The sequence below is a fragment of the Artemia sp. Qi Xiang Cuo genome, chromosome 8, assembly GCF_049724085.1.
Source record: "Artemia sp. Qi Xiang Cuo chromosome 8, ASM4972408v1, whole genome shotgun sequence".
Classification (NCBI taxonomy): Eukaryota; Metazoa; Arthropoda; class Branchiopoda; order Anostraca; family Artemiidae; genus Artemia; species Artemia sp. Qi Xiang Cuo.
Genome location: NC_142801.1, coordinates 35826134 through 35853320, shown reverse-complemented (window position 1 = coordinate 35853320; position 27187 = coordinate 35826134). Strand labels below are relative to the sequence as shown.

Here is a 27187-nt window from a genome sequence, read left to right as displayed (position 1 = left end):
GTTTTTTTTTGTTCGTGAAACTTGTCGCTTGTTGATTTTTTTTTCCTCTATTGCGAAACTCGCACACTGATTTTTCTCCTCGTGAAACTGATTTTGTTCAAGGAACTTGTTGTGTGCTGATTTTTGTTAATGGAACTTGTTGCATATTTGTTTTTGGTTCGTGTAACTTTTTGCATGTTGACTTTTCTCATTGAGAAACTTGCACATTGATTTCTCTCCTCTTGAAGCTGATTTTATCCATGGAACTTGTTGCGTGCTGATTTTTTTGTATGTGTAACTTGTTGCATGTTGGTTTTTCTTCATGAACCTTGTTACATATTGATTTTAATCTTTGTGACACCTATACATTGATTTTTATCCAAATGAAACTGGATTTGTTCATGGGACTTGTTGCATGTTAATTTTTTTTATTCGTGAAACTTATTGCATGTTGTTTTTTTTTGTGAATTTTGTACATTGATTTTTTTTATTTTTTACTCGTGAAAACAATTTGTAGATGGAACATGTTGTGTGCTGATTTTTAGTCATGTAAGAAAAAGTTGAAAATAACTGTAAAAAAAACAGTCAAAAAAAAATGGTCACTACAAACATTATTTTTCTATTAGTAAAAGTCACGACTAACATTTCTATGATTCTCATTTTGAGTTCGGAAAATATTAAATGTGATTTTTTTTTATGTAGTAAGTATGTTACATGTCATTCTAAGAGATGTAAAAAAAATTGAAAAAATAAATAATGTTAAAAAAAAGTGGGGGGGGGGGTTGGAGGGAGGGTGGGTTTGGATGGAGGGGGGGGGTTTGAGGGGGTCTTGGGGTGGGGGGCTTTGGCATAGTGGGGTACTTTGGATCAGAATAAAAATAGGTATGATTTACCTCATCTACTAAGCTTGCAAGCCATTTAAATGCAGTGTTTACATACTTTTTTGTTTTGATATTGCTCTTTACCGAACTCTGAAGATCCAGGTTCAAAAATATTTAGCAATTCGTTAACTGTATTGGGGACTGTATAAACCACCCGATAAATTATATTAGAGTTAATTTCTTTACCTACTAAGAATATAAATGAATAACTTACTTCTTGCGTGTAGCTTTCATCAATATTCCTTTTGTTAGAATGCATGCTTTTATTTTAAATGCCAATTTTGAACTGAGAACATAACTCATCGTCAGAGCTTTTATACCCGTGTTCATGGTTAAACATAAAACAACCACGCCTAAAAATATTGGTTAACAGACAGAATTTCATTGCCATTAACTTCATTCAACCATACTATGATAAGAACCATCGATGTATGCATGCTATGTGAACAGCCATGACTCTATCAGAAACATGATATTTAACACCAAAAGTATTGTAGCACGAATTTTCATGGTTCGCTGATTCTGACTACAACATAAAAAACCAACCACAGATATGATTTTTTAAGGCATGGTGATTTCTACCTGTCTGCTATTTTATACTAATATATGCAAAAAGGATAGAGCTCCACTCTCTTAGATTGACCTATCACTACTGAGGGGCTATTTGCCCTCCGATCTCTTTTAACTCTGAGATAGTGAACTAAAACATTTAATTTCAAATCAAATGAGCTCTCTCTGAAGTCTATACGAGATAACCGTTCATAAGAACCATATACGGCCCCCGGACAACGCCTGCCCTCCGGGCCCTGGGGGGTTGTTTCGACACCGGATTTTTTGTTATCTTACCTTTGAACTATTTTAAGAAAATGGCTCTCTTAAAATTTGTATGGATGGGTTTGCGGAAAAAGGGCTGGGGTGGCGGGGGCTAATTGCCCTCCGATCTCCCTTGACTCTTAAAAATTGAACTAGGACTTTAAATTTCCAATCAAATGAACCCTCTGTGAAGTTTATACGAGCATCCATTCAATAAAAACCATATATGCCACCAGGACGTAACTTGCAGCCCCTGCCCCCGGGCCCTGGGGGGTTGTGTCGACACCTGAGTTTTTTTATCTGACCTTGGAACTATTTTTAACAAAATGCCTATATCAAAATTTTACCGGATGCATTTGGGGGAAAAGAGGCGGGGAGGGGGAGGGGGGAGATAGTTGCCTTCTGATCTCTTTTGACTCTTTAAAAATGAGCTAGAACTTTCAGTTTCCAATCAAATGAGCCCTCTCTGAAGTTTATACGACCATCCCTTCCACAACAGCTATATATATCCGTTGGGCATAACTTACAACACCTACCCCGGGGCCTGAAGAATTGTGTCGAACCCGGAGTTTTCGTTATATGATCTTTGAACCATTTTGAAAAAATTATTTTGATCTTACCAGATGGCTTTGAGGAAAAAAAGGCATGGAGGGGGAGGGGCTAGTTGCCTTCCGATCTCTTTTGACTCTTAAAAGTGAACGAGAACTTTCAATTTCGATCAATTTCGAGCCCTCTCCGAAGTTTAAACGAGTATCTCTTCCATAAGAACCATATATGCCCCCAGAACATTATTTACAGCGCCTGCCCCCACGCCCTGGGGGGATGCGTTAACACAAGAGTTTTTCTAATCTGACCTTTGAACTATTTTCAACGAAATGGCTATCTCAAAATTTTTATCGGATGGGTTTGGGGAAAAATGGTGTATGTGTGTGGGTGTGGGGGGGGGGGGGGCTAGTTGCCCACGGATATCTTTTGACAATTAAAAGTGAACTAGAACTTTTAATTTTCAATCAAATGAGCCCTCTCTGAAGTTTATACCAGCATCTCTTTCATAAGAACCATATACACCCACAGGAGAACACTTACAACGCCTAACCCCGGACCCTGGGGGCTCAGTCGACACTGGAGTCATTATTATCTAATTTTTGAACAATTAAAAAAATGGCTATCTCAAAATTTGTAGCGGATGGGTTTGTGGATAAAAAGCCATGGGGCGACTAGTTGCCCTTTGATCTGTTCACTCTTAAAAACTGAATCAGAGCTTTCAATTTCCAATTAAATGAGCCCTCTATGAAGCTTATAGGAGCACCCCTATCAAAAGAACCATACATGCCTTTAGGGCATAACTTAGAACACCTTCCCCCGGGCCCTGGGGGATTGTATTGACACCAGAGTTTTTTTTTATCCTACCTTTGAACTATGTCAACAAATTTTTATCTAAAAATTTTCATCAGATGGGTTTGGAAAAATAAGGCGTGGGGGGGGGGGGGAAAAGTTGCCCTCGAATCTCTTTTGACTCTTAAAAAGTGAACTCCAACTTTAAATTTCCAATCAAACGAGCCCTCTCTGAAGTTTTTACGAGCATCCCTTCGATAAAAACCACATATTCCCCCAGGGCTTAACTTACAACGCGCACCCTCGGGCCCTGAGGGGCTGTGTTGACCCCCGAGTTTTCATTATATGGTCTGTGAACTATTTTAAAAAAATGGCTATCTTATAGTTCTTATCGGATGGGTTTAAGGAAATAAGGGCGTGGAGGGGGAGGGGCTAGGTGCCCTCCGATCTCTTTTAACTCTTAAAAAGTAAACTAGAACTTTCAGTTTCCAATCAAATGAGCCCTCTTGGAAGTTTAAACGAGTATCTCTTCCATAAGAACCATATATGCTCCCAGGGCATAACTTATAACGCCTGTCCCTGAGTCCTGGGGGGCTGTGTCGACACCGGAGTTGTTATATTATCTTTATTAAAAATATATCTACATTTGTTATATTATCTTTGAACTATTTTTAAAAAAATAGCTATGTCAAAATTGTATTGGATGCATTTTAAAAAAATGGCGTGGGGGGGGGGATCTGGTTACCCTCCGATATCTTTTGACTCTTAAAAAGGGAACTAGAACTTTCAATTTCCAAACAAAAGAGCCCTCTCTGAAGTTTATACGAACATTCCTTCCATAAAAACCATATATACCGCCAGAGTATAACTTAGAGTGCCTGCCCCTGGGCCCTGGGGGGTTGTTTCGACACCAGAGTTTTTTTTTATGTGATCATTGAACTATTTTTAAGAAATTGGCTATCTAAAATTTTTTTTTATATCGGATGCATTTGGGAAAAAGGGCATGGGAGGGGGGGGGCCTAGTGTCCCTCCGATCCCTTTTGACTCTTAAAAAGGGCACTAGAAATCTCAAATTCCAATCGAACGAGCTCCCGTTGAAGTTTATACGACGATACCTTTCCATATGAAGTGTCTCTGGGATGAAAAACATAAATAAATAAACAATAACACATTGGAACCGTATGGCCTTTACTATAGGTAACGCTATAGCGTTGCCTCTGATAAAACTGGCCTTAATCCATTGTGATTTCTGAAACATTCAAGTTAACTATTACCACGATTATCATGATATTATTTGGTTTTCAGTCATAGAGTGACAAATCAACAATTTCATTTAATTAAAAAATTCTGTCATAAATTCAGTTCCTTTTTCCATAAATTCAGAGCCATAATAACTTCATTCCAAACCAGAGTGGTTAAGAATATGAGGTTTTAATTCATTTTTTCCTTCCTGTTTATCTTTCCAGACTTTAAAATAACACTTTTCTTTATTCTAGGGTGGAAAATCAGCAATTTCAATTGACTTACGTGATTCTGACACGACTTCAATTTTTGTTTTCTAAGTATCCTTCACAGACTCACACATGCTAAACTAACACGTTCCTTCATTCCTTTGTAACTTTGTCTTCTAATCACAGATTTCGTTGTGCAACATTTCCGTTTGCAATTCTATGTTAATTTTGCTGATTCTTGTTTCTTGCTATTTTGTTCAGCTGTTCGCAGTCATTTGTCATCTTTTATAATTTTGCATACGTCATAGATACTATAAATAATACGACCACCCCTGGGGGAAAATGATGTAGTTTTTGCTCTTTAAAAGTGAAGTAAGTAATTTTGGCGTGAATTAAATTCCTCCTTCCTGATTATCCTTCGCATCATCACGGGCGCTAAACTAACACTCTCCCCCATTTCATTATGATCTTGCTTTTAACCACAGATTACATGGTGCGAAATTTACATTAGCAATTTAATGTAATATTTCCTGTTTCTAGTTCCATGCCTTTTTTTAAGGTGTTCAGAGTCATTTGTCTTCTTTTGTAAGTTTACATGCGGCATAATACTAAACCCGTCATGCATACTAAACAGACCACCCCTGGGAGGAAAATGATGTGAGTTTGCCCTTGAAAAGTATTTAAGTGAGATGTCATTCACAAGAATTTATTCGAGATTAAGGTTCTCAACGAATTTTCTCAAGCTCGGGCAAGGATTTCGGATCCCGGTGCCCAGTGGGCTATTTTTTGTAAGCAGAACTGGCGCTGTGGGATGAACCAAATGTCCGGTTAAAGCGCCCAAACCAATGCATATTCTCGATCCCACGGAAAGGAGTTGGTTGCTCCAGAAGGCAGGACGGTGGCCATGGAGGTCGGAAACCGCTTAAGAGTGCGTAACAACTCACCTGCCGAAGTAACTAGCCCTTAAAATGGGAGGCGCTTTAGCATTGGGCTGATACCGGACCGCCGGTCGCAGAGCTCGTCAATCCTTGGTGATCGTCGCTGACGCGCCGGTGAGTAGGGAAGTCGCACTAGGTGCGTTGTAGGGTTTGGGCGTGATCCTGCTTGGAGCGGCCAGTGGCGCAGATCTTGGTTGTATTAGCAAATACTCGAGAGAGATCCTTGAGGCCTGAAGTGGGGAAGGGTTCCATGTGAACAGTGGTTGGACATGGGTCAGTTTGTCCTAAGCCCAACCTGAAATGGTAGCACAAGACGAGCGTTGAACGAAAGAGACACGAAGTGTTGATCGCAAAGCGTGAGACAAGGGCGAAAGGGAATCCCGTTTTTATTCAGGACCCTGGTTGGGGTAACCTTCGGATCCTGGTATCCGTCTCGGCACCGAGAATTGGCCAGGGGACGCGGGCGGGAGTGCCGGGACGAGTGTTCTTTTCTGTGTAAGGGAGATATACACCCTGGACTTCCTCCGCGGAGAGATAGGGTTAATCTTCTTAAGAGCGTTGCACTTGAGCGACGTCCGTGCATTCTTGTCGGTCCTTGAAAACCATGGTGAGGGCCACGTCTACTCCTCCCACCAGAACGTACCGATAACCGCATCAGGTCCCCAAGGTGAACAGCCTCTAGTCGATAGATGAATGTAGGTAAGGGAAATCGGCAAATTGGATCCTTAACTTCGGGATAAGGATTGGCTCTGAAGGTTGAGGGTGTCGGGCTTGGAGCAAGATGCGACTGGCTACCGAGTTGGGCCTGGGTGCTCGCAAGGGTACTCAATCCCTTCTCAAGATGGTCGTGGAAGGCCCAAGCATTGCTCTTAGTGCCTTAGTTCTGCTTGGTGCGGAGCCTCGGCGCCCAATGAACGACCAACTCAGAACTGGCACGATCCAGGGGAATCTGACTGTCTAATTAAAACAAAGCATTGCGAAGGCGCCATCGCGTGATGACGCAATGGGATTTCTGCCCAGTGCTCGGAATGTCAAAGTGAAGAAATTCAACGAAGCGTGACCTATCTAGATCGATTTTTTCAGAATTCCGCCAATTTTCAAAAAAGTATATGGATCCGTTTTCAGGAAAAAATGTTTCTCGTTTAAAGAAATTAGATATACATATAAATAATGATCAATTGTAAAGACATAACCATGCCATTTGAGAGAATTATGCTAAAATAAATAATATTATCAATCACTGTTTATATGTGTTACTTATCCCTTAAAAATGCAACTAGAACAAATTAGAGATACCAAAGGAATGATAGCCCCATGCCACAACTGGAAGAGTATTCCATATTCTTGAAGATGCTACCAGAGGGTTAAATCAGACTGAATGCAGGGCATGGTGAGGGCCCTTATGCTGCCAGAATGTCAATGGTAATACGGCGATCTGTCAGATATAAAAATAGGAGACTGGAGGACAATTAGATCTTTCCCATGCAACCGTATAAAACAAAAGAAGCACTTACGGGGAACCAACAAACTAGACTTGGATAGGTTAAGAGCCAAAAAGTCTGCATAAAACCATGAAAGAACTCGCTAAAATAAAACACGAAGATTTGTCTCCAGTGAAGCTGAGCCAAATGCTACCATAGACTGTCAGAATATCGAAGGTAATACGATGATCTGTCAGATGCAGAAATAGGAGACTGGAAGACAATTATATGTTTCCATGCAGCCGTGCAAAAACAAAAGAAGCACGTACAGGGAACCAAAAACTTAGACTTAGGTACGTTAAGAGCCAAAAAGTCTGCATAAAACCATGAAAGAGCTCGTTAAAATAAAGCAAGAAGATTTGTCTCCAGCGAAGCTCAGTCAAATGCTACCATAGATATAGTACTTTCATCAGCAATTTCAACCAGGCTGTCATTAGGATTCGATTGGAATCTGAGTTCACCAGCACGATAAGGGTGGTACAAAGGGAAACAGAACCTTGCGTTTCACATTGCTACTGCATGAAAGAAATCGTTAATATAAATAAAAGGAGGTGTCTGGCCCAGGATAAACCATAGAACCCTGGGGGATACACTATTAAACTTCAAAGTTATTTAGAGGGTTCTTGCCAATAAAATTCAACACACTTGAAAGATTTGAAGGGAACCAAGAATGAGCAATTGCTCGGACTCCCACGTGGTTAAGTTTTCTAAGAAGAATGTCGTATGCTATTGAAACTAAGCAGCAGAGGATATGATTGCACAGTCGAATAACTAGCACAATACCTAAATTGATACGAAGGAACTGTTTTGCAGCAAGAAAGCTTGTGAGTCTTGAGAGCTTGGCATTTTCAAAAATACCGTCGAAGAGAGACAACTTGAAGATTTTGAAGGGTAACTTTTTGTACCCCTTTAGAACTTAGCGCTTCTGGGAAACATTGAGATCGAAAGAAGTTTAAACAAGCTCAGTTAAAGGTGAAAGAATTTCTGGTAACATAAACCAAATGACATTTGTAAGAATATGATCTTGGCCTGACGAGTAATGTTCCCTGTGATGAAGAGAGAAACTTTCATAATATACTAAGGGATCCTGTGCAACTGATTTTAGATAAACTGGGCCCCACAAAAAATTTATCAGAAGCGTTGGTCATATTTGTGATGCTGTGTCTAATTGTGAAATAAGGAAAAAATTGCCGAACAAATTTGTTAATCTGGAAAAAAAACTGTTGAAAACAATTATGACGCAGGATTTTTCTGCAGAAATTACTGCATCTTGACAAACGGTGATGAATTTCTGCATTCCACACCATATGAAAATGAGTGGTATATCTTGGAATATAGCTCTTTTCGTGTGTTAGATCTTATAAATTCTTAGGGTCAATGTAGGGGTTTCACCCCTGTTTCTTTTTTTTCATATAAATGACCTGTTTTCGTTCCGTAATTACCTTGGCTTAGATTTGCCTATTGGATAATTTTCAATGACAATTTAAAGTCCCGTTGCTAAGCTATTGTTGTGTTGCAATAAGCAAGCTTTCAAGCTAAATTCTATTTTTGTCTTCTTGACCTGGGCCATTAAAAGATAATATTATTCAAAAGAAGCCAAGTCTTTAAACTTTAATTTAGCGGATAGGCTAGGGACAATCAAAGGTCCACCCTACGTAAAGTCTGTTGTATAGAACTAGTCATTTAGTTCTTCGTCTATATTGGGTAGTCGACTTGGAGACCCTTTTAGGGAGTCTGTTTTGTAAGAGTTATAGATGTATGTTTTGTGACCTTTTGGAAGAATAAAAGCCATGCGAAATTATTTTCCAGGGACCCAGGCAAGGTAGGAAAAAGAGTTTGCGAGAAGTAACGGAACTAGAATATCGACAGGGGGGCCGTTTACCCTCCAAAGAGATTGCTAGAGATATTAGGGGTAACCCAAATGGTGGTACCCTTGGCCTGGAGTTTTGGCCCGTTTGACCATTCGATCAAGTTACCATACCCTGGATGACGGCATACCGTAATATTGTATTAACATACTCTATAGTTACGGTACAGTAGTGGTAACCGCGAGACATTCTATTATAACATTTGGGGCTAGTGAGGCTTTCCCCTCCAAATAAGTGGCGCAGCACCATTTCCACGCTCTTATCTAGTGTCAACCGTGGTTACCAGTACAATATTTGGTGCCAGCGTTGGCACATTATAACAGTCAACTGTCCTTATTCTTTAATAGTACAACTATACTTCATTTAGTATGATCCACTTTAATCAAGTAAACAAGACAGATATGTCTTCTTCGAAGCTTGAATATCTTGAAATACGAAAATATTGCTATAAATGATGTTGTGAATCTAGTCAAACGTTCGTTAAGGTAGGTCTTATTGTGACCATAACCCGATTTGACTCCGGAAAATAGCAAACATGCAATTTGGAACTTCTTTTGTGTCAAATAGAAAACTCCCCACTAATCTGCAAAATATTAGTCTTAGTTATAGTATTCAGGACTATTACTGAGGAATGTCGTCATGGAAGGGGCTAGCGCCTGACCCAGGGTATCCATGTCTCGTTCCTATATGTGGCCCTAGTACAACTCGGAATTTAATCACTTGTTTGTTATTACCACTTGTTTGTGTTTGTTATTATCACTTGTTTTTAGGTTTTCAGTTAGTACTGGAGAAAAGTTTTAAATGATTATAATAATTTCAGATATAAAATGCAATCAAACTTTAGAAAACGGAGAAGAAGTTTATATCCCCAGAACACGAAATCAAGCCTGGTGGAAACCTTTTAATTGTTGGTATCAACTGAGGACCAACTCGTATCAAGCCAAAGATATTGTTTTCATAATTCGTTTTAGAAAGTTCAAATGGGGTAATCTACTTAACGCAACCCATTGTGATCATGCTTTTCTACAGGTAAGCTATAATACTCCCTAGAATTTAATGCATTGTTTAACGAAGGAAGATGAATTTTTACACGGTTATCCGTTTCATTTTATCCCTTAATCTGCTTTTTCATGAAACTTTATTGTAAGAGAATGTGACACTTAACAGAATGGTGTGTTATTAGTGTTTTGTGAATATAAACTTTTCACCAATAATAGTCTAAATACATTATTTTAGTATTCACAAAGTTAACTCCACTTTGAAAAATTGTCTTTAATTTTTAGTGCTAAAGCAGTTAATTTAGCAATACCTTTCGCCAAATTTATAAACAGAAAGCAGTTCGGTCTTTGATACTATTTATATATTTTAACAAGAAAAAAAAAAAAAAAAACAACAAAAAACAAATACAATAAGACCTAACGGATCGAAAATACATTTTGAAACTAAACTAAAATTGAAAAACTAATTATTCATACAACCAAATTCAGAAACTTCAAAAACAGACAAAAAATCTGCAAGAAAGTGGAAGGAAAAAAGGAAAGCTGCACCGCTTTGCTATTAATCATTTCAGTTATGGACGGGACAGAAGCTGTTTCATATCTTCACTTAAAATAAAAGATTGGAGATAAAACAAGACTAGGATAAGAAACAACACGGGTGGGTGGATTTCAAGGAACTGTATTTTGGGAAAGATACTTTCGTTTTGAGGACTCAGCAATTTTTTTTTTTTTTTTAAAAATGGAGACACAACCTAATTCTCCCGTGCTGCATTATATCTAGCTGGGTTTTTATTTCAGTAAGAAAGGTATGGGATTTAAACTCGTCAATGATTATTCGTAGGGCCCTTTTTTTGGAAAATGTCAATTTTATCCCGATCCTCACTTGATATGCCAAAGTGCCAAACAGGGCGAGGGTATTAGAAGCAGCCCTACAGCATTATGAATTTTTACATGGGCATTAAAAAAATTTAATCATCCGCTTTGTTTACATAATGTAAATATTTAACGATAAGTTTTTACAGAATGAGGAGGAGGATAACTAAAATTATTAAATTGCTTTAGAGGGCAGATAAAACATCGGCTTTTAGAATGATAAGGTTGCACCTTATTCAAACTGGAGTCAGGATAAAATTATCAATCTGTATGAATCGAGGACAAAAGTGACGCCAGAGCTCATTTAAAATACCCTACTCACCACTGTCAACATTCTAGTGGACAGATGGGTGTCTAGTATTTTTAATTGAATCAGAATCATACAAGGATTTCCGATCAGTATGATCCGAGGAAAAAGAGGGCACTTGAACCCTCCAAAACTTTTCCTTCTACCTACCGCTCTCTGCAGGGTAGACATTTTGAACTTTTTTTGAAGCGGAGTTACTCAAGATCTTCAGTCTATATTGCTATGGATGAAATTGGCCCTTGGATCCTAAGTAGAATGGCCCCTATTGTTCCGAGTGCTCACCCCTGCTGCCACCTACAACTTTTTTTTTACATAATTTATGTCTGTTTTTATGTCTGTTCGTTGTCAGTGAGAATGAAAAAACAGGAATTTTCTCACTTTTATGGATGTTTTTTTGGACGGTTATGAGTGTCGGTCAATTTATTTGATGTTTTTCATGGATGTCAAAATCAATTTATGTTTGTTTTATGGTTTTTGTCAGTGAGAATGGAAAAACAGTATTTTCCTCACTTGAAAAAACAGGAATTTTCTCACATTTATGGTTGTTTCTTGGACGGTTATGTGTGTTAGTCAATTTATTTGATGTTTTTCATGGATGTAAACAGTAATTTATGTCTGTTTTATGGTGTTTGTCAGTGAGAATGGAAAAACAGAATTTTTCTCACTTGAAAAAACAGATTTTCTCACATTTATGGATGTTTCTTGGACGGTTATGTGTGTTGGTCAATTTATTTGATGTTTTTCATGGATGTCAACAGCGATTCATGTCTGTTTTATGGTTTTTGTCAGTGAGAAGGGAAAAACAGTATTTTTCTCACATTCATGGATGTCAACATCAATTTAAGTCTTGTCTTATGGTTTTTGTCAGTGAGAATAAAAAAACGTGAATTTTCTAACATTCATGGATGTCAACATCAATTTATGTATGTTTTATGGTTTTTGTCAGTGAGAATGAAAAAAACCGAAATTTTCTCACTTTATGGATGTTTATTGGACGGTATGTGTGTTGGTCAATTTATTTGATGTTTTTCATGGATGTCAACAGCAATTTATGTCTGTTTTATGCTTTTTGTCAGTGAGAATTTGAAAAACAGGAACTTTCTCACTTTGATGTATGTTTTCTGGATTATTGCGTCCAAGTCATTAATACTTTGCCCCGGAAACAATTCTAAAACTTTGCCTAGAAACAATTCTCCAGGAATAGATCCAAGTCATTAATGTCTTTGCCTCAGAAACAATTCTACTGGTCGAACTCCAAAAGATATTAATAAACATTGCCATGGAAACAATTCTCCAAGAAACATCTTAGAGATGAATAGATTAACACGGGAAAGGGTTTCTTAGTAATTTGAAATCTGACAGCGCAGAGATGCCAAAAACAAAAGGAACACGCTGAAATTACGTTTAGAGATTATTTAGGCGAAACCGTTTTAGAAATCTTAGGGAATTATTTTGGCGAAACAGTTAGAGACATTTTAAAAGATGATTTTAGAGAAGGTTTTAGAAGAGAATTTGAGGGTGGTCGTTATAATATACAAATTCCATTTGAACAGTGTCGTGAGGTCCTCTACCCCAACCCAAAGGCCCTCCCCCGGTCCCCAAAGCTCCACCGGGCTTCCAAAGGACCATCCGGCCCTCAAGGGCCCCCCAGACCCCCAAAGGCCCTCCCCGGGCCCCCAAAGGCCCTCCCCCGGTCCCCAAAAGCCCCCGGGCTCCCAAAGGACCACCCGGCCCTCAAGGGCCCCCAGACCCCCAAAGGCCCACCCCGGGCCCCCAAAGCGTCCCCTCCCCATTTTGTTAATACTTTTTTGTGCACTTTGTTATATCTTTTCAGAACAATTTCCTTTCTTAATATCATTACTAAACCCATTTTTACAAGTTGAAGTACTTATCTTTTTCACCCAAAACTGTAATTTATAGCTTTTTGGATACCCCAACACCAAGAAATACACTCAACACCAAGGATACCTCAACACCAAGAAATACTTTTCAAAGACCATTTCAGAGCAAGTTACTTTCTTAATGTCCCTCCTAAACCCATTTTACAAGTTGAAGTACTTATCTTTCTCACCCAAAACTATACTTTACAGGTTTTAGGATACCTTAACACCAAGACATACTTTTCAAAGACCGATTCAGAGCAAGTTATTTTCTTAATGCCCATCCTACACCCATTTTACATGTTCAAGTACGTATGATTTTCTCCAAAAACCAAACTATACAGCTTTTAGGATACCGCAACACCAAGAAATACTTTTCAAAAACCATTTCAGAGCACGTCACATTAATAAAGTCCCCTTCTAAACTAATTTTAAAATTTGAACTTCATATTTTTGTCATCTACAACTATACTTTACAGCTTTTTGCATACCTCATCACCAAGAAATACATTTCAAATACCATAGCAGAGGAAGTTAAAGTTCAAGTTCAATCATTTTATTATTAACATATACATGTATATAATTGACATAGGCCCATGGGGAGACAAGCTCGAAAAACTAGGCCTAGACAAAGATACAATAAAAAATTTTACGCTACAATACAAAGATAATTACGACGGCAAAGATACAATAATACAAAAATAATATGAAAGTAGCAGCTAGTCCAGGATCCAAATATAAATATAAATATATATATATAAAAAAAAAAAGAGAGATCAATATTATTAAATATAAATTCATACTAAAAGATAGCCGAGATGCCCACATTCACATAGAACAAAAATCCAAACAAATAACTTAATCATATTAAAAAGAAACTTAATTAAAAATAATCCTGAACTAAATGACATTTAAGATTCCTTTTTATTAAATGGATAGAAGAAAATTTATCAATAAAATCCTTGTGAGCATCCCAGCACCGGGCTATTGACACGAACCGGGCGAATTTAGATCTCTGAGTACTATACTTGTCAATGTAGATACTTTTTTTTCGTCGCGTGTTATAACGATGTAAATCTTGTGATCGGGAGAACAAACTTTGATTGAGGTAATATGGCGGTAATTTCTTATTGTCATAATTAAATTTGAAAATAATTGCTCCAAAAGTAAATTGTTGAGAAACTGGAAGTATATCTAAATAAGTATATAAAGATGCTGTAGAAGACTTATTTGGAAGTGAAATAGGTGATGAAATAAAAAGTTTGAGGATTCTTACTGCTTTATTTTGTAAAATCTGTATTGGTTTAATATGGCTTTTAAATGTAGATAAATATATTAGAGAACAATAATTAATATTAGACTGAATCAGAGCAAAATAAATGCTTCGTAAAGCAGAGTAGGGCAAATAATGCTTCAACCTCCGCATTAAACCAACATACCTTGTAATCTTTAAGCGTATATTTTGAATGTGTGTTTTAAAAGATAATCTTTCATCAATCATAAGTCCAAGTTACTTTATCACATTCGCCCGAGATATTGATAATAGATACTTTGAAGAAGTAACTCGGGTAATACGAGGGCATATATTTGACTTCCTGCCGTAAATTATGAAATTAGTTTTTGATAAATTCAAAGCAATAAAATTTGCGGAACACCATTCAAGAACATTAGAAAATGCAGTATCAAGTTTTGCCTCCAACTCCTCGTCATTCCTCTCAGAAATTGAAACTGCCGTATCATCAGCAAAATGTGTGATGAGACATGTGATTGCCAAAGCGCGGTGAAAATCATTTATATAAACTAGAAAAAGCAGAGGACCTAGGACAGAGCCCTGAGGCACCCCAACCATGGAGGACTGAGGAACAGGCGAGGAGAGAAAATTACCTCCATCTATTCGTTGCTTTCTCTTATCAAGATAAGATTTAACTAGATCCAACGCCGGTCCGCGTACACCACAATTATCCAATTTACGAAAAAGAATACAATGGGATATTGTATCGAATGCTTTTTTAAAATCCAAGTATTTTGTTGCTGGAATTTCGCCTCTATCTCAGCATTCATGAATATATTGGATGAGAGCAATGATAGCGTGCTCAGTATTGTGTCCAGACCTAAAACCAAACTGGGAATTTGTGAAAAAATTAAACGATTTAAGAAAATCATAGATCCTCTTATAAATTGCCTTCTCAAATATTTTAGAAAATGCTGACAAAATAGAAAGAGGGCGGTAATTTGATGGGTTTTCAGGAGAGTCACCTTTGTGAAGCGGAATTATCCTCGCTTCTTTAAAAGCAGACGGGAAAACTCCAGTTTTAAATGAAAGATTAATTATATGCTGTAATGGTAAAATTACTGCAGACAATATTTCATTAACAATTATAGAACTTGACCCGTCAATTCCCGCTGAATTACCTGGATTTAGATCACACACTATTTTTGTTATTTCTGACCGAGAAATAGGCGTAAGAAAAATTGAATTACTTTGAGGAGATGGAAGGTATGAAGAAAAATGTTTATTACTGCGTGAATCAAACTGGTTCATTACTGATGAAACAATTTTCTCTCCTATACTAGCGATATAAGTATTCAAAACATCAGCCACTTTCTCCAATTTGTTAGTCGTCGATTCATCTTCTAAACTTATAACTTCAGGTAACTTAGAATTCCTTTTTTTTTTAATAATAGAATTAATCAAAGACCACGTTTTGCGAGGAGAATTTTGAGCTTCTTCGAAAGACTCTTTATAATACCTATGTTTCGACAATCGTATCAGTGTGGTTAATTTATTTTTGAAGATTTTAAAATTTTTAATATTATAATCAGTTGGATTCTTTAACTGCTTTTTAAATAACTGGTTTTTTTATTAACTGATATCAAAATTCCAGACGTTATCCACGGCCTTATAGGAAATTTTTCTTTGCACATTTTCTTCGTAACAAATGGGCAACTAGAATCAAGGCAGCAATTAAAATTTCTTAGGAAAGTATCAGTTGCCACATCTGTATCCTCCGTGGATATTACATCCTGCCAATCCAATAGACCAAGGCTTTCATTCAGGTGCTTTAATGTTATTTTATTTATTAACCGTACTTGACGTTCCCTACTTACCTGTGGTATTTTATAAGTAAAAGCTAAATCTGAAACCAGCAGGAAATGATCCGATATATCAGTTAAAACAGCAAAATTTGCTTTAATTGGTAAAGATGTAAAAATATTATCAATGAGAGAAGCAGAACTAGGTGAAATTCTTGTAGGTATCAGGCCAGTAGGAAGCAGATATGCAGAAAAGCAAGAAGACAATAAATCAACAGAAGCTTCATTTGAAGCTTCTAGAAGGTCAATGTTGAAATCTCCGGAGAGGATAACATCTTTATTTTGAAAATGAGGTTGGTGCAAAAAATCATGGAGTTTAGAGAGGAAAGACTTGGCTGGAGAAGAAGGAGGTCGGTATACTACGCAAGAAACTATATCTTTTTTTCCAAGACTAATTTCAGTTACCATTACTTCAAAAAGTATTTCCTCATGAGAACCTTCTAGATTTGCAAGGCGTCGAAAAGAGATACCTTCTTTAACTAATACTGCCAAACCACCTTGGCGCCTTGTCAGTCGGTTTTTGAAAGTAAATTGCTATCCAGAAAAAGCAATATGAGGAGCCGTGTCTATGAAAAAAGCCTCACAGAATCCATCGACATGACAAGAGAGCTTATGAGCTACATCGACAAGATCATCCTGTGAACTAAAAAAAACCTCTACAATTTAAAAATCCTGTTCTCACAACACCAGTACTGGGAAGATCAGAAACTTCGGAAGGTAATTTATATCTACATTTTGGAAAATTAATTAGCCCACCATCATTTATCTCATTTCCAAAAAATTTATCATGGCTCTGGAAAATGGAAAAGTCTAAAGGGTTAGACTCTAGGTCTCTCAGTCTATCCCAAATGCAATTATCATCCAATGTAAATAATCAGAATTATGATCTGGACTAGCAGAAACTTACGCAAAATGCACACCGTCTGAGTCTTAACGTAGCAAAAACAACTGAACCAGCGAGAACTCGAAAATAATGATGAAAGAAAAAGAAACTGCTTGAAAATAAATAGAAACAAGAGAAAGAAACTGAACTTATTCATTGTAGAATGAAATGCGGATACAGAAAAAAATAATTGTACTCAATTACTTCATATAAATAGAAACACACAAAAAAGACAGAAAATAAACTTATAATAAGCTACAGAGGGACAAAAAACCTCACAAGAAATAAAAATAATGGAAACACACAAAAAAGACAGAAAATAAACTTATAATAAGCTACAGAGGGACAAAAAACGTCACAAGAAATAAAAATAATAGATCCTATGAACAGAGAAACATTACATAAAGTAATAAAAATAATCTCATCAATCGAATGTCATTATTAGTCACCGTAACTAGTCAATCTTAACCCACTGTGAAGACGGAGACTTTTTACACTCGAGCCATAATTTACTCCCTTTTTGTTTAATACGCGTAAGATGAACCGAACCCGAATCACGCATGTCCTTTCCCTTGGATAATAGATCATTCCGTAGGAAATTTAGCTTTGGTGGGAGATCAGTGCAAATGCGAATTCCACTACCCTTCAACTTATTCACCTCACTGAGAATCGCCTGAATGCTATGATCTGTGTCTAGCGATATAAACACAGGGGCCGGTCGAACACTAGTTTTCCTACTAGTGATGTTTGAACTGCTATTTCTCGCAAGGCGATAACACTTGGTAACAGAAATGTCCTCGGTAACTTGCAATTTGTCAGAAAGAAGAGACTTTACGTTGCTAGTCACTGATTGATTATGCTTTTCAGTAGGCAGACCATGAACAATCAAATTCAACTTTCTTTCTCTCACTTCAATGTCCAGAAGCTTACTCTCCAAATCGTTATTCCGCAATTTTTCTTGCTCTAGATCATTTCGAAGCTTTTTAGATTCCTCTTGTAGATTTGCATTTTCAGCTGATATTTGCCTAACTTCATCTTGAAGGGAAATTATTGAGACAGAAAAACTTTTCTGCTCTGCTTATACTTTATCCAGCAACGCCTGAAGTGGTTTATTCCTTCATCAAATTTTGATTGAGTGACAGCCATAATGAATGCTATGATCCGCAAGTACAAGTCTACACTTGCATCAGATTACTCAATCGCAAAGTCCAAAACAATATCAAATTTGATCCTTTTAAATTGAAAAAGTAATCCGCTTATAGGAGTTCACTCTTCAATAGCTAGATACTGACTGACTATAAGTTACTTTCTTATTGTCCTTATAAAGTTGAAGTACTTATCTTTTTCACCCAAAACTTTACATTACAGCTTTTTGGATACCTCAACACCAAGAAATACTTTTAAAAGACATTTCAGAGCAAGTTACTTTCTTAATGTCCCTCCTAAACCCATGTTACAAGTTGAAGTACTTATCTTTTTCACCCAAAACTATACTTTACATCTTTTAGTATACCTCAACATCTATATATACTTTACAAACACCATTTCTGAGTAAAATACTTTAATATTTTCCCCTACTAAACCAATTTTCTAAGTTGATGTACTTATTTTTTTCATTCATAACTATACTATAAAGATTTTGGATACCTCCACACCAAGCAATACTTTCCAATGTCCATTTCAGTGCGAATTACCTTCTTAGTGTTTCTTCTAAACCTATTTTACAAGTTGAAGTACTTATCTTTTTCACTCAAAACTATACTTTACAGCTCTTAGGATACCTAAACACCAAGAAATACTTTTCAAATACCATTTCAGAGCAAGTTACTTTCTTAATGTCCCTCCTAAACCCATTTTACAAGTTGAAGTACTTATCTTTTTCACCCAAAACTATACTTTACAGCTTTTAGGATACCTCAACACCAAGAAATTCTTTTCATAAACCAGTTCAGAGCAAGCTACTTTCTTAATGTCCCTTCCTAAACCCATTTTACGAGTTGAAGTACTTATCTTTTTCACCCAAAACTGTACTTTACAATTTTTAGGATACCTCAACACCAAGATATACTTTTCAAAGACCATTTAAGTGCAAGTTACTTTCTTAATGTCCCTCCTAAACCCATTTTAAAAGTTGAAGTACTTATCTTTTTCACCCAAAACTATACTTTACAGATTTTAGGATACATCAACACCAAGAAATACTTTTCAAAGACCATTTCGGAGTAAGTTTCTTTCTTAATATCCCTCCTAAAGCCATTTTACATGTTGAAGTACTTATCTTTTTCACCCAAAACTATACTTTACAGCTTTTTGGATACCTCAACACCAAGAAATACTTTTCAAAGACCATTTCAGAGCAAGATACTTTCTTAATGTCCCTCCTAAACCCATTTTCCAAATTGAAGTACTTATCTTTTTCACCCAAAACTATACTTTACAGCTTTTAGGATACCTCAACACCAAGAAATACTTTTCAAAGACCATTTCAGAGCAGGTTACATTCTTAATGTCCCTCCTAAACCCATTTTACAAATTGAAGTACTTATCTTTTTCACCCACAACTATACTTTACAGCTTTTGGATACCTCAACACCAAGAAATACTTTTCAAAGACCATTTCAGAGCAAATTACATTCTTAATGTCCCCTCCTAAACCCATTTTACAAGTTGAAGTACTTATCTTTTTCACCCAAAACTATACTTTACAGCTTTTAGGATACCTCAACACCAAGAAATACTTTTCAAAGACCATTTCAGAGCAAGTTACTTTCTTAATGTCCTTCCTAAACCCATTATACAAGTTGAAGTACTTATCTTTTTCACCCAAAACTATACTTTATAGCTTTTAGGATACCTCAACACCAAGAAATACTTTTCAAAGACCATTTCAGAGCAAGTTACTTTCTTAGTGTCGCTCCAAAACCCATTTTACAAGTTGAAGTACTTATATTTTTCAACCAAAACTATACTTTACAGCTTTGGGGATACCTCAACACCAAGAAATACTTTTCAAAGACCATTTCAGAGCAAGTTACTTTCTTATTGTTCCCTCCTAAACCCATTTTCCAACTTGAAGTACTTATCTTTTTCAACCACAACTATACTTTACAGCTTTTTGGATACCTCAACACCAAGACATACTTAGGTTAGGCTAGATTAAATTAGGTTAGATTAGGTTAGGTTATCCTACGTACGCTTCACTTAGGTTAGGTTAGGTGAAAGACAGGCAAAAAGTTAGGTGAATGGTTAGGTTAGGATAGACTAGATTAAGTTAGGTTAGGTTAGGTTAAGTTAGGTTAGGTTAGCCTACGTACGCGCGCGATGTCTTTTTTTTTATCCAGCAGGTGAATTCAAGAAAGAATTTGCTACTTACTTACAATTTTTTCATATTTTTTTTTATGAAATTTCTGTATTGTGTAACCAAGAGGAGACTTCAAGAAAGAATTTGTTACTTACTTACTTACAATTTTTTCATAGTTTCTTAAATGAAGTTTCTGCATTGTGTATCCAAGTTTTTTCATAATTTATTGAATGAAATATCCGCACTGTATATCCAAGAGGTGAAAACAATAAAGAGTTTGTTACTTACTTGCGATTTTTTCATAATTTCTTGAATGAAGTATCTGTACTGTATATCCAAGAGGTGAAATCACTGCATTAAAATATAAATTAAATTGATCATACGATCTAAATTATTTCATCAGATACGCCAGCATTCATAAATGATCCTTTTGAAATTCTGCTAACAGCATCGACGGTCAAGGTAAAATTTTGAATTAAACACTTTTAGGATATCGAATGTCCTTACTGAAAAACTAGTGCATTAAAAAATAAATTAAATTGATCATACGACCTAAATTATTTCATCAGCTACGCCCACGAAAATCTAAGAAACGTAGGTCTGAAAACCCAAACATATATTTAACTATTCTAATTCATGATTTCAGGCACGTCAAACCCCGAAATACTAAAGTTAACTTCTCAAATAATAAACTCCCAGGAAACAAACACCCACGAAAATCTAAAAAACCTAGGTCTGAAAACCCTAAACAGCTAATTAACTATTCTAATTCATGATTTCAGGCACGTAAAACCACAAAATACTAAAGTTAACTTCTCAGATAATAAATCCCAGGAGTCAAACATACACGAAAACCTAAAAAAAACCTAGGTCTGAAAATCCCCAAACAGCCAATTAAATATTCTAATTCATGATTTCAGCCTAGTCAAGCCATGAAATACTAAAGTTAACTTCTCAAATAATAAATCCCAGGAACCTAACACCCACGAAAATCTAAAAAACTAGGTCTGAAAGCCCAAACAGCTAATTAACTATTCTAATTCATGATTTCAGGCACGTAAAACCAAAAAATACTAAAGTTAACTTCTCAAATAATAAACTCCAGGAAACAAACACCCACAAAAACCTAAATCACCTAGGTCTGAAAATCCCCAAACAGCCAATTAAATATTCTAATTCATGATTTCAGGCAAGTCAAACCATGAAATACTAAAGTTAACTTCTCAAATAATAAATCCCAGGAACCTAATACCCACGAAAATCTAAAAAACTAGGTCTGAAAACCCAAACAGCTAATTAACTATTCTAATTTATGATTTCAGGCACGTAAAACCACAAAATACTAAAGTTAACTTCTCAAATAATAAACTCCAGGAACTTCTCAAATAATAAACCCCAGGAGTCAAACATCCACGAAAATCCAAAAAACCTAGGTCTGAAAACCCTAAACAGCTAATTAAATATTCTAATTTATGATTTCAGGCACGTAAAACCACAAAATACTAAAGTTAACTTCTCGAATAATAAACCCCAGGAGTCAAACACACACGAAAACCTAACAAACCTAGGTCTGAAAATCCCTAAACAGCCAATTAAATATTCTAATTCATGATTTCAGACACGTCAAATACGACATACTAAAGTTAACTTCTCAAATAATAAATCCCAGGAGCCTAACGCTCACTGATATCTAAAAAACTATGTCTGAAAACACAGACAGCTAATTAACTATTATAATTCATGTTTTAAGGCATGTCAAACAACAAAATACTTAAGTTAACTTCTCAACTAACATAACCCCGTGAGTCAAACACACACGAAAATCCAAAAAACTAGGTCTGAAAATTCCAAAACAGCCAATTAAATATTCTAATTCATGATTTCAGGCAAGTCAAACTATGAAATACTAAAGTTAACTTCTCAAATAGTAAATCCCAGGAACCTAACACCCACGAAAATCTAAAAAACTAGGTCTGAAAACCCAAACAGCTAATTAACTATTCTAATTCATGATTTCAGGAACGTCAAATCACGAAATACTACAGTTAACTTCTCAAATAATAAACCCCGGGAACCAAACACGCACGAAAATCTAAAAAAAAACGTAGGTCTGAAAACCCAACTTGGACTTGCAAACATCAACCCGGAAATGCAAACAAAAAGAATCAGACATGTAAACAGAGAAAGACAGGCACTTTAGACATTCAAACCAACAAAGACAAATTCTTCGACTTGCAAACATCAGCCCAGGCCTTCCCCTTGAGGTAGATCCCGTTTAGTTTCGATTCTGAGTATTTTTGGTTTTCCCTCCAAAATTAAACCCCCCCCCTGTCCTCCCCTACCCTCAGAAATCGGAGAACGAAGGGCCTCTGAGCCTTCCCCTTGCGGCAGATCCTCGTTTATTTGCGATTCTGAGTATTTTTGTTTTTTCCTCCAAAATTGACCCCCTCCCTCTCCTGCCCCTCAGAAATGGAGGAACGAGGGACCTCTGAGACTTGCCCCTGAGACTGATCCCGTTTATTTTCGATTCTGAGTATTTTTGGTTTTCCCTCTGAAATTAACTCCCCCTCCCTCCCCCTGCCCACAGAAATGTGGGAACGAAGGGCCTCTGAGCCTTCCCCTTGAGGCAGATCTCGTTTATTTTCGATTCTGAGTATTTTTGGTTTTCCCTCCAAAATTGACCTCCCCCTCCCCGGCCCTCAGAAATGGGGAAACGAAGGGTCTCTGAGCCTTCCCCTTGAGGCAGATCCCGTTTATTTTCGATTCTGAGTATTTTTGGTTTTCCCTCCAAAATTGACTCCCCCTCCCCCCTGCCCTCAGCCATGGAGGAAGGAGGGGCCTCTGAGCCTTCCCCTTGAGGCAGATCCCGTTTATTTTTGATTCTGAGTATTTTTGGTTTTCCCTCCAAAATTGACTCCCCCTCTCCCCTGCCCTCAGAAATGGAGGACCGAGGGGCCTCTGAGCCTTACCCTTGAGGCAGATCCCATTTATTTTCGATTCTGAGCATTTTTGGTTTTCCCCCCAAAATTGACCCTCCCCCCTCCCCGGCCCTCAGAAATGGGGGAACGGAGGGCCTATGAGCCGGGCCCTTGTGGCAGGTCCCAGTTTTTTTTGTTTCTGAGCATTTTTGGTTTTCCCTCAAAAATTGACCCTCCCCCCCCCCTCCCCGGCCCTCAAAAATGGGGGAGAGAACGGCCTCTGAGCCTTCCCCTTCTGGCAGATCTCATTTATTTTTGATTCTTTGTGTTTTTGGTTTTCCCTCCAAAATTGACTCCCCCCCCACCCCTGCCCGCGGAAAACGGGGAACGAAGGGCCACTGAGCCTTCCCCGTGAGGCAGTTCCCTTTTATTTTTTATTCTGAGTATTTTTGGTTTTCTCTCCAAAATTGACACATAGGAGAGGTAAAGCTAGGTCAACTCACAATGTCATTCTATCGTCGTTAGCCATTTTCATAGACTGATGTTGTTTCAAATTTATAACAAATTACCTGAGTTAACAACCCCTTCGGGGTTACCTTAACTGTTAATCAGTTTAATCCTTTTTTTTCACCACCGTCATACAATCCAATCACTAATTAGAATCATTCACACTTCTATTATTCAAAACATTAATTAATATCGTTCATAGTGTCCAATTTGCGAATCCCTTTTTGCAAAAATGTCAAATACTCACACTCTTTGAAAAACTAAACCAGACTATACCCACCAAACCAGACTATACCCACCAAACCAGATTATACCCACCGAACAAGCCTTGCTATAGCAGGAAGGAACGTAAAGGCCCCAAATCCATAGGTACATACTCTGGAAAGGTGCCATGGAATGTAAAGGCCCAGAAACTTATAGTTGACCCAGAAACTTGTCTGCTTGGCCCAGAAACATGTCTGGTTGACCCAGAAACTTGTCTGCTTGGCCCAGAAACATGTCTGGTTGGCCCGGAAACTTGTCTGGTAGGTTTTGTATAATTCCATATGCAATTGACATCAATAGCATTAATTAGTCTGGTAATCAACCATGGAAAGCTGCCAGGGAACATAAAGGTGGCAAATTCAATATGTACATACTACTGATACGCTCTTGTTACTGCCTGAATGATCATAGTGTCTTTCATTTAGTTCAATACTCCCCTCAGCATTATCTGAAAGTTTCAACTTACTACCCTTAGCCATTCCTGAGACGTTGCTGATATACTCTTTTTACAATCTGGAAGTACAAAGGGTTTTTTGGTTTAGTTTACCAGTCCCCTTAACATACATTTGAAGTCTCAATTGAATGCAATTAGCCGCTCTTGAGATACTGCAGATACTCCGTTTTGACAAACTACATGCACTTAAGGTTTTTTGATTTAGTCCAATACACCCCTCCACATTCCCTCAAAGTTTCACCTCAATAACCTTGGTCTTTTCGGACACCCTGGAAGCATGGCCCCCTTTTCCTGCAATAAAACCAATATGCAAGCAATGGCCAGCTTGCATGACTTTCTAGCACTTGTCCCAGGTATTTTGGGGGTCATTTCATCCCCAGACGCTAAGAGTATGTACCCAGAGGCCGTGAAAAGAAAAGAAAAACATTAAAGCCATATCTCTATTTACTTGACAGCTTGCGTCACCTTGGAAACAATTACCTTTTTGTGGTATTAATTTAAAAAACTTTCTCAACAAAGCAAGTTTCTCAAAGAAAAGTAAAGAGCTAAGCGTAAAAATACCACAAATCACTATCAATAAATAAGTAAAACTCAAAATGAGCAGAAATCACAATGAATAGCCGAGTCAAACTCAAAACGAGCAAAAATTAACATGAGTAGGGCTGATAACTCCCATTCCTTCTCAAGACCACACCATAATTTTCGCTTTACTGACAAAAAAAAAAAAAAAAAAATGACCGAGGATTGTTAGTTTAATTGACATACAGTGATATATATTCCTTAATGCTTTGATAAATTTCTTTTTGGAAAGTAAAAAAACTGAAAACATTTAAAACCTATTTTGTTTTCAGTAAAGCACAAACAATGTTCTGATCTTTAGAAGACATGGGGGTTATCAGCCCGATTCTTGTTATTTTTTGCTCGTTTTGAGTTTGAATCGGCTATTTATTGTAATTTCAATCGTCTCGAGTTTCATTTATTTATTGATAGTGATTTGTGGTAGTGACACTTGCTTGTTGGTGCAGAGCTACCGATAAAAGAGTTCGCTGTTTGAGTAAATTAGTAAAACTAGGCTACTTGATTGAAAAACTTGATTGAAAATCTTTGAAAAACTCGTTCTGTGGAAAAAGTTTTTTAAATTAATTTATGTCCGTTTTTTATTGACATAATCTTTTTCATGAAAAAAATAATGTTTTACATCTTTTCAGGTTTTTTTTTCCTATAAGAATCCATAGTATGGGTTTCTATTTGTATGTTGGAGAAACTTTTTCAACAATTTCTAATCATGACACAAGCAGCATTTTCTTATTTAATTTTATAGCTTCTAAAGTTGACCTGAAAAGTAAAACTTAATATCATTCCCAAAAGATTCTATCTATGCTCTTTCACAACCTGGATGCACTTACGCTCTTTTTCTTTATTTAAATTGTAATAGCACAAGTAGTAATAGTAGTATCCCCAAAAGTTTCAACTTAATGCCCCCATCGTTCTCGATTTATTGCCTAATATCTCTTAAAGACATAGTTTCTCAACCGTTCTACAATGCCAAGCTAAACGGCTGTCTCAAAGTTTTGACTGTGTCGGTTTGTAAAATAAATGGGTTTGAGGGAAGGGCCGCTTCCCCTCCAATCTCTTTTTATTCTTAAAAAGGGGCACCAGAACTTTTAATTTTGAATCGAATTAGCTCCTTTAAGACTTTCAATGATATTTCTAGCCTATTATATTGCTTATATGCCCCTTTGAAAACCGGCATGCATACAGTTTTTTCTTTTAAATGAAACTCCTAAACGTTCCCTCTAAGCTTCATCTTAATATCCTTAGCGTCATTAATTACAGTAACTGTATTGGTAGTATTAAAAGTATACAAATAGTGCCTTCTGGCTAGTTCAAATTCCCCAAAAACTTACTCTTTAAGGCCAAAATTAATAATACAAGTTGCTCTTCAGATATTGCTCTGCTACCTTTTTGAAAGTCCACATGCTCATAATTTGTTTTAATTTAGTTCAGTACCCGCCTAAACATACCTTAAAAGCTTCACCTTAATACCCTTAACCTGCGCAGTAGCAATAGTTGTAGCAGCATTAATAGCAGTATGCACATAGCACCTTTGGTTTCTGCAAAACCCCCTTTAACACACGCTGAAAGTTTCAACTTAATACATACCATCAACCGTTCCTGAAGCACTTCTGATGCGTCCACTTGATAACCTGTGTGGGGGCATAGAGTATTTCGAATTAGTTCCATACAGTTTCTATATATCCCAAAATTTTCGCCTTAATATCCTCAGTATTAATAGTTTTATTAATAGTAGCAACAACAGTAATAGTAGTAGTAGTAGTAGTACTAGAAATAGGTGTAGTAGTAGTATAGTAGTAGTAGCACAAGTTGTAGTAGTAGTACTAGCAGTAGTAGTAATAGTAGTACTAGCAATAGTTGTAGTATCAATTAAACTAATTGTAGTAGCTTAAGCTTTAGTGGCAGAAGTAGTAATAATGGTGTAAGTAACAGTAGTATGAGTAGAAGAAGTAGCATTAGGATGCAAATATTTTCTTTTGGTTAGTTCAACATCTCTCACAACAAGCGCTGTTAGTTTCAACTTCACACACCAAACTGTTCATAAGATATTGCTGTTACACCCTTTTGATAACCTGTATGTTCATATACTTCTTGAAATTTTCATCTCAATGCTCTTAGACCGACAAGTAGTTGCAATATAATTAGTAGTAGTAGTGGTAGTAGTAAATGTAGCAGTGACAGTAGTATTAGCAGTAGTGTGCAAGTATTTAAGTATTCTCTGAAAGTTCCAACTTCATACACAAATCAATTCTTGAGATAAGCTATTTTGACAATGTGCTGGAACATAGCGTCTTCGGATTTAGTTCATTTTTCCTCTTAATTCTGTAAATGGAGTAATGTGGTACTAGTAGTGGTGATAGTTGAAGTAGTATTGATAGCATACGAAT

At 36.8% G+C, this 27187-nt stretch overlaps 1 protein-coding gene across 1 annotated transcript in view; it reads left to right on the top strand.

Annotated features, from left to right (window-relative positions):
* LOC148949361 (uncharacterized) overlaps window positions 1-27187 on the top strand; it is a 289387-nt gene that overhangs the window by 27228 nt on the left and 234972 nt on the right. Inside the window, exon 2 of the mRNA XM_089093397.1 lies at window positions 9567-9775. Within this exon, the coding sequence (XP_088949523.1) occupies window positions 9567-9775 (209 nt within the window). The remainder of the gene's footprint in view (window positions 1-9566; window positions 9776-27187) is intronic.